Source organism: Drosophila mojavensis, unplaced genomic scaffold (assembly GCF_018153725.1).
Source record: "Drosophila mojavensis isolate 15081-1352.22 unplaced genomic scaffold, ASM1815372v1 contig_74, whole genome shotgun sequence".
NCBI classification, from domain to species: Eukaryota; Metazoa; Arthropoda; class Insecta; order Diptera; family Drosophilidae; genus Drosophila; species Drosophila mojavensis.
In genome coordinates, this window is record NW_025318899.1 from 11,659,950 (window position 1) to 11,675,158 (window position 15,209).

A 15,209-nucleotide genomic window follows, 5' to 3' on the forward strand; every position below is an offset into this window, starting at 1 on the left:
AAATAAAACAAAGCCCAAAACAAAACAAGCAAAGGAAAAAAAATGATTATAAAAACAAAATTATAGAAAAAAAAAATGAAGAGAAAGCAAAAGAAAATCAACAACAGTTGAAAACTTATGAGTGGGAAAGTGGACAGAAAAACGCAGCGTTCAAGGAAGTAATTATGGTTTATCCAAAGAGACAGATAGACAGAGCAGCAGCAGGAGCAGGAGCAGAAGTAGTAGCAGCAGCAGCAGTAGCAGGAGCAGCAGCAGCAGTAGCAGGAGTAATGATAGCAAGAAAATGTGAAAGGAAAACGAGAAGACGACGACGATTCATAACATCAAACTTCAACTTTACGTGTAAATGAGAAAAACTAAATTAGAAAAGGGGCAAGTCGCGAGGGAAATGCGACAGAGACGAATGAATGAAGTCGGCGTGGAATGAAGCAGAGACTGGACAGGCCTGGGTAGGAGTTGGATAAGCTCAGCGCCGTACCAAATGATATTCTTTGCCCAACAACAACAACAACAACAAGAACAGCAGCTCAATGTGGGCGAGATATGAGTATAGTTTATAGAGCATTCCCTAGGCATAGCAGCCACCCTGCCACAGCTCAATTGCAGGGTATACAAGCTGCGCCCAGCCAAGCCAAACAATCGGCCGCAAAATTTGCTTTTTTATTTATTTATTTATTTCTTTCTCCATGGCCTGCAAATGACATAATGCAAAAATAAATAAACGAATGCGCGGAATAGCGAAGGGAAATTGTGGATATACAGGATGACACCGTAGAGCCAGGCAGCCCCAAGGCTGCGGCTCAACTGCTCAACCGGCTCGCAGCATTTCTCTCAGCATTTCTTGCCGGCACTTTGGCTGAGTTTATCCAGCCATTTATTGTGTGTGGCAGAAGTGCAGTTCCTTGTACTGAGAGCCAGCAGCTCTATTTGGTTTGGTTGTTGTTGTTGTTGTTGTTGTTTTTGCTTTTATTTTGGCCACAATGCTGTTGGCCATAAAGTTGTGCAAATAAATTGCAATGCAGTCGAGGCTGGCAAGAACGAGATGCTGTTGCTGTGAGGCCGCGACGCGAAATTGATGGGGAATTGATTTGAAAGCAAATACATAAATGGAGCAGAGCCACCGAGAAGAAAACAGAAACAGGGCAGCGCATAAATCTTTGGGGAGCAACACGCTGAGAAATTGGCTAGATGCTCTGCTAGATGGCGGCACAAATTGAGAAATTGGGCTGGGAAATCTCTCACTCCCACTCCCACTCAGTCACTCTCCCTCTCTCTCACTCTCTCTCTCTTTATGTGTGTGTGGCGTATACGAAATGCGTTTGTTGTGTCTTTGGCCAAAGAAAAAGCAAGAAAGTTGCGCCAAGTCGAGTTGAGAAATCATTGCGAATTGATGTATTCGTACAATTTGGCTTTGTTGTTGATTACTTTAACGACTGATTAGGTGCCGAAATATACAGAGGCATGCGCTGCATATCAATGAGATGGCAGCACGTAACGATGGAACGAAACTTTCCCGCAGCTCAAATTGAATGTACACGAGTGGCTTGAGGATAATTTTATTGATTGATTTAATGGTTTTACTTGGATTTATTTTGTTGTCTATTTAGATTGTTAGGGATTCACACGGCCAGGTGTGCTAGAAATTTGATCTGCCCTCAAATGAGATTACAAGATAGTGAAACGAATTCATTTCACTCTCTGGCATCTGCATTAAATCAATATTAAAGCGAGCCTTCTTCATTTTTGCCTCTCTGAGTCTAGCCTTTAGCTCTATTAGCACACACACACACACACATGCACACAATGTATTTTGTATTCTTCCATATAATATGCAAACGAGTTGGGTTCATAAATCATGGAATTTACATGTCTTCAGATATGCTTTTTCGTTTTTCGTTTTACTTTGCTGCTTTTTTACTTTTCTACTTTTCATATATGTGTATAGGTATATATATGTATATATCTTTTTTGCATATCATTTTCATAATAATGCCGTTGCTTTCGGTAGCTCTGGGTGTACTCGACAAACAGCTTTTATGCTCAATACACAATTTCAATTCTCATCACTTGAATTTCCACTGAAGGAGCTCAACTATTTCCAACGAGTCGAGTCGAAAATGCATGGCAATAATTCAACTCAATATCCAGGCACACACACACGCACACACACATGTATATAGAATGTACATATATATGTATTTATAAATATGCCCAGGCATACTCGCGCCCATGACTTGGCTTGGTATGTTAAGTAAAACGTTGGCATTCACTTACCGATTCAATGGCCTTCTCCAGGCGAAAGATCTCCTCCTGCAGCAGATGCAGTGTTCCCGTTTTGCCGCGATGACGCGCAAATGCAGCGGCACAGGCGCTGTGTATGCTATTTACCCAATTCTCCAGCTCCACCTGTGCAGGTAACGAGAGAGAAAGAGAGAGAGAGAAAGATATGAGTGTGAGCTAGACAACAAATTGCAGCGGCCAAATGCAACAAATTTGACGTTGCTCCCCTGTGCCAAATGTCGACAATGTTGTCGTTGTTGTTGTTGTTGTTGCTATTGCTATTGCTGTCGTTGTTGTCGTTGTCGTTGCCATTGCTGGCTGACTATCAGTTATGCAAATTTAATGACAAATCACTGAGGCGACCAGGCAAAACGCTGAATTACAGTCAGCCAGTCAGTCAGTCAGCCAGTCAGGCAGTCAGGCAGTCAGGCGGTTGGCAGGAGGCGGCCAGGTGAGAGCGGCGCTTATGCCTCAGAGACATGTCACAGTTTAGGCACAAGGACCATGTCAGGCAGCAACTATTAGTTCAAGGCAATCTGCCTTGCCAGTTAGCTGGCTGTCGCCTACACAGCCCCAATCGCACTTTAAGCCAAGCGATTTGCATTTCAGCCAGTTGCGGGGTCTGCATCAGTTAACGCCTTTGAGGCAGGCGCTCTATGTAGCTGTCGCTGTGTGGGTGTGCGATTGCGAATGGGGTCTGTTGAAAGCCCGCGAGCGCTGAACTCGACACACACACACGCACACACACACACAGGCATACACAGCGGCTGATAGATATATCCTTGGTATCGTTAGGCAAACAAGACGCCTCAGTTGTCGCCATGTCGTCCAAGTCCAAGTCGTGTCAGTTGGCTGGACAAGGCCAGCTTTTATGGTCGACCGGCCGCAGGCGGGGCCAGGCCTGATGCCTTTTCTAATTGCAGCATGAAAGTCTTACGGTTGAAGGACTTGCGGCGTGGCCGGACTCCCATTAAGCGCGACACGCATCATATCCTGCCGAACGGCACTTACCTGACAGGGCGCCTGGAACAGATAGGCATCGCCGAATGCGGTGCTCAGACAGAATATATAATCGCGCTTCGGATGCTCCGGTATTGGCTGCATAATCGCGCCGTCCACAATAATTAAATGCTTGGGCGCCGCCTCGACGCTGCGGCCCTCGCGCGAATCGCACGGATAGAAGAGGAGCGTGGTGCCCTTCAGGCACACCCAGTAGCCCTTCCAGCCACGCTTGCGAGCCAGCTCGATTTGATGCTTCTTACGTAGCAGCCATTTCTTTACCGATAGAAAGCTGAGGGCGGAACGAGAGAACATGGAAAAAATGTAATCAAATCGATGTTAAATAAGCAACAGCTAATAAGCAGCAAGAGCGGGCCGGCATCAGGCAAATATGTATGTATGTATGTATGCATTTACAGTATTACTTCAGAGAATTGAACTAAATTTAACTCTGCAAAGTGTGAGCTGACTTTGTAAGCTCTCGAATCAGCGGAGTGCTATAAAACGTGCCGGAGGCCAAAATCAGTTGAGAATTCCAAAAATGGAATTGCAAACAACATGAATTCGTATAAATTTGATGAGAAAGTACTTAAAAGGAAACTTTTCTCATTTAGCTATATTGAAATCTGTTTCCAGTACTTTTTCCATGCAAGGAAAAATAGGGATTCGTGTTTTCCAATGCGGATAGTTGGGTTCATTAGCTAATAAGTAACTGTAAACGTGCCAGCTTGTTGCAGTCTCGTTTTACATTCAACAACTTTCTTTTCACTCTCTCTCTCTCTTTCGCTCTACCCTTCTGGAGTCTCGGCGGGCACACACACACACACACGCACGCTTTATCATGGCGGAATGCGTTCGGCTGTAATAGCTGTAAATGATATGCCAAGCGTTGAGCTATTTTCTACTTTATTTATGATTAGCTGTTGTTTGGGGAGCCCACCACACGTGCCTGCTCCTCCTGCTCCTGCTGCTAATGCTGCTCCTGCTGCTGCTATGCCCTTGGGCATAGTTTCGTGCCAGTGATTAACGGCAGCTGGATGCGAGTAACTTACCCGGCTTTACGCACAGCGCCCGTGCAGTTGAAGGAGGATGCAGCGGTGCCAGTGGCCTTTGCTTTATATGGTGACGCCATGACACTTTCGCCATCATCTTCATCCGAAACGGCAGTAGTTAGGCTCATTCGATCATCGTCCGAGATCTGCAAGAGATGATGCATAAATTGAGAATGTATAAGCAAACACATACAGCTACAAGTTTATACAAATACATATACATACATATAAATTTATATATATAGAAAGAGAGAGAGAGTGGGAGAGAGGCAGATGAGGTCGTCGCTGTTGACAACGAGAAAATGTAATAAGTCTGCCAAGCAATAATTGAAATAATTAAGTCATAATTAACAGTGCCAGTCAGGCAGGTCCCACACTACACACACACACACACTCACCCACACACATACACTTACAATTCAACCCGATACGAATCGCAATGAGTCGAAGCGACCCCGTAAGCCATTTGATACCAATAATGGTTGACTGGCTCCATGTTGTTGTCGTTGTTTGTATTGCCATTGCTGCTGCTGCTGTTGCTGTTGCTGCCGTTGTCACTGCCGACAGCAACATTTGTTACGTATGTCGTCGATAAAGCAATTTGTCTTCTCTCGCCTGCATTTTTAGTGAAGTTGGCAACGTGGGACACGAGGCGAAAGCCAGCCCTGAACGAAGGGGAGGGCGGATGGACAACAATTGACAACAACAACAACAACAACAGTAATGGCAGCAATATCAACAACAACAACAATCAGAGGAAAGAAAGACGACTCAGAAAACGAATCGAAACAAAATAACAGCAGGGGCAGCAGGAGCAGCTGCTAGGAGAGGAGATGGCCTGGCTAAAGCAATGGCAAACAGTTTCTTGGCCATGTTATCGAGGCGAACTGGCTAGCGAGCATTCCATCAAAAGCCGGGTCGAGAACGACAGCTCTGCTCTGCCTGGGCCCATCCTGCGACTTCCTTCCGTTCTCACCACACACACACACACAGAGAGAGAGAGAGCCCAGTGCGCCAATTTTGCTTTCGCAACAGGACAGGAGACAAGGCAGCCAGGGCATAGCGGATAGAGGCGGACAGAGGCTGGGGGCGTGGCTGCTTGGTCCCGTGCGGGCAACGGGCAACGGGCAACGGCACTGAGGCTGTGGTGCGCGCGCTCGTTCGCTACGTGTCCCGCGTGGCAATAAAAATTGGTTTGCCCATTCATTCGTTTCAATTGGGTGGTGCTGGCTGCTGGCCCCAGCTATCAGCGCCCAGCCACGCCCACAATGTCGCTCACTTGCTGCTGTTGCTGCCGTTGCTGTTGCTGTTGCTGTTCATGCCATTTTTATTTGAGTTCCCAAGGAAATCAATTTACAATGTGTTTATTCGTTTCGTCTTCGCTTCCTGCTGCTGCTGCTGCTGCTCCTGCTGTTGCTCTGGCTGAGGCAGACCCGTCGATTCCTTGGCCCCATTTCTTCGGCTTTGGTTACTACGCTACACCCACATGCCCGCCCGCCTCTCCATCCCCCACCCACTCCCTGCTCTCTCGTTTTACGTTTTTGGCAATTTTCAAACATTTTTGCTCATATGCATGTTTTACAAGTTATTTATTTGACTGCCCGACGCGTCGGTTAGAGCGGGCTACGGGCTGCGGGCGGCAAATGGGCAACTGTCAAGTGGCATGTGTTCGACTGTGTTTGCACACCAGCCACGCCCAAATCCTCAGAGAAACAGCAGCAGGAGCAGCAGCAGCAGCAGCAGCAGGAGCAAAGTCATGTGTGCTTAACCCACAAGTGACGTCGTCAGCGTCGCCCTCATCGTCGTTTGTCGTTGGCCAAGTTTAATCAAATTTTATATTAATCGAAGGAGTGCAAAGGCATGCAAATACCCAAACGTGAGCTGGCTCCACTTCGTCAGCAACAAGAAAGAGGCAACATAAATATTTTCCGAGTTCAAATTGCCAAAAATAAAAAAAAATAAAAATAAAAAGGGAAACCCGGCAGCACAAGCACATCAAAGCGTCTTCTGCCCGAGCTCTGCCAAGGGGTTTCACTGGGCTGAGGGAAGGGAAGTTACGAGGGGCGCAAGGCAATTCCATTGAATCGAATTGAGGTGCATCGCTTGTAGCTCTGATTAATTGGGAAGGCTATATATACATAAATTTATATATAATGGAGCTGAGCAAGTGAGGAAGCCATTAAAGCGCCTCAACGAGCATTGTGCGAGTGGCTTAAAGGCGTTTTACAACACTGTGAGCTTGCTCACAAGCTCTTTGCACTTAATTAGCATTCAGCATGGACTTTAGCTGGAATATGTCAGATTTTGTGTCCGATATTTCATCTCTTTTCGCATTTTAAGCATCTTTCTACTCTCTCTTTCTCTCCTTCTTTCATTCATTCTGTTTTTGGCTATTTCGGTCGGGCTTTGAGTTGCTTTGATATGACTTAATTAATTTTTCACATTTTCATGCAGTTTTCCTTAGCTTAGTTACAGCTTTTTTAATTAAAGTCTTTCATTTATGCTGAAAACCCTTTTCCACACTGACTGCTGCTGCTTCTGCTGCTGCTGCTGCTGCTGCTGGCTTTTCTAGTTCAGTTTCGATTTTCAGCTTTTCTGGTTTGTCAAAATGAATTCGCAACATTTTCATAAGCAGAGCGCTTGTATTTTAAATAGCCAGCCCGTGGCCTCAATCATTTTTGTGGCAGCTACCATATTGAAAACTTCCAAAACACTCAAAAAGCACTCACCCACTTACCAGCGGCAGTCAGCATTGCCGCACTGCCGCACCCCCGCGCCGCCGCCCCACCACACAGTACACCTGACAACATTTATAGCGCCAAATGAAATAGTTTCCGCTTGCTCAATGAAGTTTTCCATGAAATCATCAAGCCGAACGGAAACTGCCGAACGGAACTGTTGCAAGCAGACAGCAGCAACAGTAGCAGCATCAGCAGGAATGTTGGCAGCTCTGGCAACCCTGGCAACGAGGTGTGCTACACAAATAAGTCCACAGCCATGGGCAGCCCAACTTTTTGGCATCAAATTAACGACAATAAGGGGCAATGGGCAAAAGTACTTTCAGCCAAGTTGCCATCAAGATATTTGGGTATACATCAAACACTATTTCGTACAGCTAGTCAAAAGTCACTTCATCAGCAACAGCAAAGATCTGGGAACAATCGACGCTAATGTAATGGAAAACCCTTTAGAAGGCTGACAAAAAGGACACAACTCGGGGAATTAACGAGTTTTGTACCTTTCACAACAGATTACTCTGCATCTACAATTGGCTATTATATGAGTGTATGTGTGTGTGTGTGTGTGTGTGTGTGTGTGACAAACAATGGCAATGGCCTAGCAAAAAACGAAAAGCCCAAGCGTAACGTTGACTGCCAAATTGACAGCATCAAATCTGAACGCCGACTGATTGGCCCCGTCGAATGGCTACAATTTGTGCAGACCCAAAGAGTTTGTCAAATGATTCATGAATTTTTAATTGATATGACCCGGAGTGTAGCATCGGCAATAGCCCATGTCCGCCCACAGTTAAAGTGTTGTCGAATTCCATCATCAGCAGGAGTAGCAGCAGCAGAAGCAGCAGAAGCAGCAGCAGCAGCAGGAGCTGGAGCTGGAGCTTGACAATGGATTGTGTCTGGGTAAGCCTAAATGGGCAGCCCCAAACACGCACACACACACACAAGTAAACACACACAAAAGATTAAATGCCTATAGTCCTGGAGCCAGTGCTGCCGCCTCCTGCGCCCCTGCCTCCTGCGCCCACCCCACATCTGATTACTTGGGCCTAATATGCCATATCTCAGCATCGGTGCAAAATCAAAATTCAATTTACGCACACAATCAAATACACGCACACACCCACACACACACACATTGACATACACGCGTGCGCACCCAGACACGCCCACTTGGCATACAGAGGCATACACCCTTATCCGTTGCCCGGACAGGTGGCCGACCTCTGTTGTCGAGCTGCGTTTTCTAATCAAGAATTGATTGTGATCCCTCGATGCGGCTGTCGTTCACGTTTCATCCATAATTATCAATGACTTTTGAATGTCAAATGTGAGAGTTGCCTGCCATTGGCACCTACACACACACGCACGCACACACGCACACATACATAGAGCAGCCCCCGCTCGCTAAGAGGTAGAAAAAATCATTTCATTGCTCGCACTCGCTGTCAAAAATTACAATATTTGATAGAGTGTTTATATGTCGCTGTCGCTGTTGTTGCTGCTGTTGTTGTTGTTATTGCTATCGCAACCAAATCTCGCACATTCGCACAATTTCACATATGTAAGCAAACATTTGCTTGTGCAGGCAACGCCAGCTGTCAGCCAAAGGGAAAAAAGAAATTGTTATAAAAAAAAAAAAGAAAAACAAACTGCAAATTCGTGGCACGTTTGCGCTTAAGTGAGGCATTAAAGCGAAGTTTCAGCTGGCAGAAATTGAAATTGATACAAAAGTGGCAAATCTGCAGCGCATTGCAAGTATTTGCTATACATCTCTCCTCCCCTCTCTCTCCCTCTCTCTCTCTCTGCGTCTCTCCTTTGTTGCTTTCGCTGTTCAACAATTTCTTTTGGGCAAAACATCTTGACGGCAAATGAAGTTGTCTAAGCAAATCGCACTGTGCTGCAGCAGCAGCCCGAGCAAAAGCAATTTGGCATTAGCTGTAAGACGGATTTTGGCAATGATTAAAACGGAAATACTGCAGCTGGAGCTAGAGAGAGAGAGAGAGAGTTAAGCAGGTGGTTTCGGGACACGGGTATATGTCATGTCACTCGCATTTGATTAAATGTGTGCACTGAGCGTTGCTTGGCATTAATTGCTTTGTGCAGCGCCGCAGCAACCGAGGCGTGGCGAGGGCGTGGACCAGGGCGAGGGTGAGGGCGAGGGCACGTGGCAGCTGTTTTAGCAGCCGATCAATCAAAATTAAGAAGGCCGCGTGGGCCACTTGCAGAGCGAGTAGACGACAACACGGCACAGTGCGTGACAGATGCGCATCAGCTGTGATTAATATTCGAGTGGAATAAATAATTGAATCAACTCGAAATTGAAAACTGCATGCAAGTGGAATAACCAAGGCGAACGAGTGCACTGGGAAAACTGATTTGATTTAAATAATTACAGCTGCAAATTGAGACAAAGCCAAACCCCTAAAGCATACATATTGCCGTCTCTCTCTAATTAATAAGCAGAAGGTAAGTTGATGCCTGCTGCAGCTTCAAATGAGCAATTTTGCTCAATTTATTAGGCATTTATTACCAACTGACTATATCTCTCCCGCTGCCTCTCCCTCTCCCTCTCCCTCTCTCCCTCACCATCTCATTCTCCCTCTGGCAAACACTTATTTCATTGAGCTACTGATTATATCCACAAGCACGAACGCAACTCTCAAACAAATGCCCTTTCAGCTCACGCACACACACACACACACACACACACACACACACACACTCACTCACACACGCACAGTGAACTAGATTCAATTGAAACTGAAGAGCAGGCAGACATTAGCCTGGGCAAATCTTCCTCTGTGGAGGAGCAGCGTTAGCTTTTCTCCTTGCCGATTCAATATGCTCGCTGTTGATCTGCCAATTAATTAATATGCAGCGCGTTTGGCCAACTAACGGTTATTCAGCTAATGCCTCATTCAAACTCAGTCAGTTGTATGCTTATCAGCAAATTTTCTTCAGGTGTGTCTATGCATATGTGTGTGTATACGCATGCTGAATGCACTCAGTGTGAAATGCGTGTGTGTGTGTGTGTGTGCTCTTTACATGGCCTGGCATTGGTCAAGAGCTGCAGTGCGGCAGCGCTGTTGCCATAGATACAAGTAACTGGTAGTTACCCCAGATACAAGTGCTCTGGTGCTGCCACGCCCATTGGCCTAAGTCCACAAAGTACATATGGTACAAATAGCTTTTATCACTTGGCCACTGTGATTCATGTGAATTCCAATCAATGCTATTCATTATCCAAAAACTAAATACGAACGGTAAATGAAAATGCGTTCAGCAGCACGCCCCTATACCCGCCACCGCCCCCTTTTAGAGCGTATGTGTGCGTGTAGATGTGTATATGTGTGTGCTGTGCGTTAAGAGCTTTTTCGGCTGGGGCTAATGCTTTAATTTATTGCCAGTCAGCCTCCTTTGTGAGCAGCCAGGCAGGAGCTGGCGCCAGGAGGAGCAGGAGTTGGAGCAGGAGCCGGAGTTGCCTTGCCGTAGCTCGAGCGTGAAAAGGATGCTTTTGGCTTTGATCAACGTTTTGTTAGGCAACCAAAATGAATTTGTAGCAGGCAGACAGCCAGACAGGCAGACAGAGAGAGAGAGAGAGAGAGAGAGACAGACGAAACGAACAGCAGCTAAAGCAGCAGGAGAAGCGTTGCGACAATACATTTAAGTCATTTGATGGCAGCAACAAAGCGTCTAGCAGCAGAGAAAGGACCTCCACAATACAGGATATTCAAGCAAAGCTCAAAGTTAAAGCAGCTCCTCGCAAATCTCATTCAACAATTTCAAATGCCAAAGAAGTAACTAATCTATTTAGCTTTTGTGTGTGCGTCTGTGTGAGCACTAAATACAAAAGTGCTGAGATTATTAAGGATATTCCTGCTTTAAAGCGAACACTTAAAGGCAAATGCAGGACTGGCCTACATATTTCTGAATCAGTTATTAGATGAGAAGTTGTTAAAGGGGAATCAAGGTATAAGATATATTAGATTTGGTAAACCGATGGAATACCTCTAATAATTATATATTCAATAAATATTCTATTTGAAAAACTGTTTAGTCAAGGTATTAAATACATATTTAATACTGCAATTGTTCAATAAAATTCTCATATATTTTAAAACTTTTCAATTAAAGGAATACCACTGATACACTTATTATAATAGGTGAATAAGCTTTTTGATTATATTATACATTAAGTATAAAATATTTTTAAAATTTTCCAGAATGCCTATAACACACTTATAATAACTGTAAAGTGAGCTATTTAGTTAAATTATAATATAAAATATTTTTAAATATTTCAGTCAAGGGAGTACGTCTAATACACTTATAATAACTGTAGTATGAGGTTTTTAATTAAATAATAATATTAATTTTCAAGTTAGGGAATACCTCTAATACATCTTTGATGATAACTGTTAAAAAAGCTTTGCAGTTAAATGATATATATTAAGCATAGGAAAATTTGAGATATTTGCAAACTTTTGAGTTCAGGGACTACCCTCAATGCACCAATTTTCAAATTGCTGTGATTTTCGTTTACCTTGCGAAGGAACATTTCGTTGCACTGCTTGGCGGTGCTGCGCCAGTGGCGATGGCGGTACCGTGAGTTGCCCAGCTTGAGGGTGCCCTGCAGGTCGGCCGCCTCCTCGACGACACGCCGAATGCACTGATAGCGCAGCCGATTGCAGCGATGTATGGGCTGGAGGGCGACCAGGCCGTGCTCCGGCTCCGATTCGGCGCCCGAGCGCACCTGATCCTCGTCGTCGTCCACCCAGGCGCTGAGCACGCCCTCCACGAAATTGTACAGCATCTGAATGTTGGCCTGCATGGGCGCCGAGCCCGACGGCACCTGCTCCTTCTTGATGAGCTTCCGGTTCTGGCACACCTCGCGCAGCAGATTCTCGCCAAAGTGCACGGTCTTGTGACGGCGGCGACGCGAGTTGAGGGACGCAGCCGAGGCGGACTTCATTAGCTTGCCGTTGCCGTTGAGGACGTGATGAAGATGCCCGTTGGAGGACTGCAGCGGCACGGGCTCCAGCCAGCCCAGGTTTGCGGCCAGGCCGCAACTAGAGGCAGTCGAGTCGCCGCGCTGCAGCGTGTTCGGCTGCGAGTTGCTGCGATAGTGCTGCATGTGGCGTGTGGGCGAGGCAGGCGGCAGCTGCTGCTGCTGCTGCTGCTGGTCCAGGTCCAGTGGCGCCGGCTCAATGTCGTCCAGCGTCGCTGGCGGCTGGGCGAGCGAGGTGCGCAGCCGATTGAAGTCGGCGGCGCAGCGAGGCAGTGAGTTGCACTTGGCGGCATTGAGGCATTTGCGATTCTGGCAGCTGAGCAGCGGCGCGCAGGACCGGCACTCGTGGCAGATGACCAGACGGCGCTCCGGTACGGGCGCCGCAGCAACAGCAGTTGCCGGCGGCGGTGGTGGCGGCGGTGTCGCCGTCGTTGAGGGCGTTGTGGCATCCGAGCCGCCCGCTAGATGGGCGGGCACCGCATGCAGCTGCACCTGGGCCAGCTGCTGGTGCCGCGCCAGATTCACCGAGCTGGCCGACGAGGTCAGGCAGCGTCGACGCTGGCATTCCTGGTAGCGGCAGTGCGGATCTGTGCAGATGGGCAGCAGCGGGCAGGCGGGATCTGTGCAGGGCGATGGCGAACGGGAGCGTGGCGCACGCTCCGCACTCGAGGATTTGCGCTTGTGACCACCACCGCCTCTACCGACAGCGCCTCCGCCGCCGCCTCCTGCGCCGCTGCCGCTCGAGCGCTGAGCGGACATGTCCGTCACGGTGGCGGAGCGCTGGGTTTGATGGCGACGCGAACGCTCGCGCTTGGACTTGCCGGAGCTGATCGGGGCGGTGCTGCTGGTGGTTTCTTTGGGCGGCTGCGTTACCTTGGGCACATACTGATAGCGCTCCTTGTGCGGCTTGGCATACAGACGCTCCAGCCGCTCCAGCTGCGCGCTTGTGCTGGCCGACGGCGCGCCGCTGCTCACCACCTCGCTGGCCGAGTGGCGCAGCCGTCGCTCCCGGGAGCGCTCCTCGCGCCGCCGCTGCTCCTGGCACAGCTGCGTGTGGGTGGAGGCGACGGGAACATCATAGCCACTGGGCACCGTCGTCGCCGCCGTGGGCACCGGCTGCCCCGGCGGCGGCTGTTTGCCCAGCGACTGCAGCTTGTGCAGCGGATAGGCGATCCAGTCGAGCGTGGGCAGCTGCTGTTGCTGGCGGTGGTGCTGCTGCAGCTGCTCCTCGTCGCTGTGGCCCAGCGAGTGGCGTTTGCGCTGCAGCGTCGCATGCTCCGTGGCCTGATCCTCCTGTGAGTTGGAGCGCGGCGTTGCGCCGCTGCTGCCGTTGCGGCGATGATGCGAGCGACGGGACGACTTCCCGCCCACGCTGGACTGCATCTTGGTCAGCCACTCGACAATGTCCGTCTTCAGCAGCGATACTTCGCAGGGACCGGAGCTCTGGCGCGACAGCGGCTTCTTCAGCAGCTCCGCCAGGGCCTTCGCATAGGCCGAGCTGACGGGCTTCTCTGATGTGGACTGGCGCTCGCGCTGCCGCGGCAGGTGCTCCAGCAGCCAGTCGGGCAGCTCATCCTTGAGCACGGTGATCTCGCTGGGTCCGGAGGAGGTGCGTGCGGGCGCCTGCTGTGCAGCGCTGCTCTTCTGCAGCTTCAGCCATTCCATGGTCTCCTCGCGCACCTGCCCGCCCTCGGCGGAGCGTGCGGAGTGACGCTGCTGCGCCTTCCGGTCGAACCACTCCAGCTGTGGCTCCGGCGCCGCCTGGCGCAACGCGCTCTTCGGCATGGTCACCTCCTCGGCGCTCTTCTGGCGCCGCGGCGGCAGCTGCGGCTTCTGCTCGGGCAGCCGCACATAGTGCGGCTCGGTGAGCCGCACCGAGCCCTTGCGCCGTATGCAGCGCTGCTCCAGCGTATCCTCATCCCGGGCGCGCACACGTCGCGTGATCTCGAAGATGTCGCCATTGATCTGATGATAGAACTTCTCCACCTCGACGCCGCGTTCGAATTCCTCGCGCACGCTGTGCTTGCTGCTGGAGCCATGGCGGGCCGGTGGGCGTGGCGGTGCATCCTCCAGCGGTTTCTGCTTCTGCTGCTTCTCATCGCTGTCATCGGAACTGGCTGCAGTCAGCAGGGCTCCGGCACCGCCGCCGCCGCCATCGACGACCCAACTTATGGAGCGATCACCGCTCGTCTGCTGCTGGGGCTTCGGTGGCAACGGCTGCTGCTGTTGCTCTAGGTGCTGCTGCTGCTGCTGCTGTTGGAGGAGGCGGTCCAGGGAGCCGTGATGCGTTGTCTTGAGCGTTGCGCCCTCGCCGAGCGACTGCAGGCGGCATTGGGCATTGCAGATGCAGACGCCGGTGCGTTTCTTGCTGCCAAAGCGAAACAATTGGCTCGCCAGCTGCGAGACATTCTCACCGAGGCCCAGGCCGCTGCCGCTGCTGCCGCCGCTGCCGGCGCCCGCATCCCTTCCCGAGGCCGTTGTTGCTGATGTCAAACGTGCCACCGGATGTGAGACGGGTGTAATGTCGACGATCACGCAACAGCAGTGTAGCGAGAAGGATTTCTTGGGATCTGGGGCAACGCTGCTGTTGGTGCTATTGCTGCTGCCGCCGCCGCCGCCGCCTCCGCCGCCGCTGCCGCTGCCGCTGCCGATGCCGTCGTTGGCAACGTTGTTGCTGCTGTTGTTGCTGGTGCTGCTAGTGGTGGTAGTGGTGGTGGTGGTGGTGGTGGCGACAACGAGGCCACCGCTGCTGGCGGCGACTTCGTGCGATGTGCTGTTGCTGTTGTTGTTGTTATTCGGTTCGTTTGGCTGGCGCGAGTCGTGGCTCGTTTGATGTTGTTGTTGTTTCCGTTGTTGTTGTTGGAGTTGTTGTATTGGGGCGGCCAGAATGAATTACAGCAACGGCGGCAACCACAACAACAACAGCAACAGCGTCGGCAGCTATGGCTATATGGTAAATGGGGCGTGGCTAAGTAGCAGTTGCGCTGAAGCGGCCTTGTTTTTGTTGTTGTCGTGGTTGTTGTTGTTGTTGTTGTTGTTAAAAGTGCGTTTGTTGTTGCTCGGTGTATGTTGGTTTGCTTTGTTGTAGTTGTTGTAGTTGTTGTTGCTGCTGTTGCTGTTGTTGCTGCCATG

At 49.6% G+C, this 15,209-nt stretch overlaps 1 protein-coding gene across 11 annotated transcripts in view; it reads right to left on the bottom strand.

The window, feature by feature from the left end:
- The window catches only part of LOC6582161, a 91,987-nt gene that overhangs the window by 44,431 nt on the left and 32,347 nt on the right, over positions 1-15,209 (bottom strand). For all 11 annotated transcript variants that reach the window (XM_032731144.2, XM_032731143.2, XM_032731146.2 and 8 more), the window contains 3 exons: positions 4,332-4,477; positions 3,292-3,571; positions 2,275-2,406 (listed from right to left, as the gene is read on the bottom strand). In XM_032731144.2, coding sequence (XP_032587035.1) covers positions 2,275-2,406; positions 3,292-3,571; positions 4,332-4,477 — 558 coding nt within the window. The remainder of the gene's footprint in view (positions 1-2,274; positions 2,407-3,291; positions 3,572-4,331; positions 4,478-15,209) is intronic.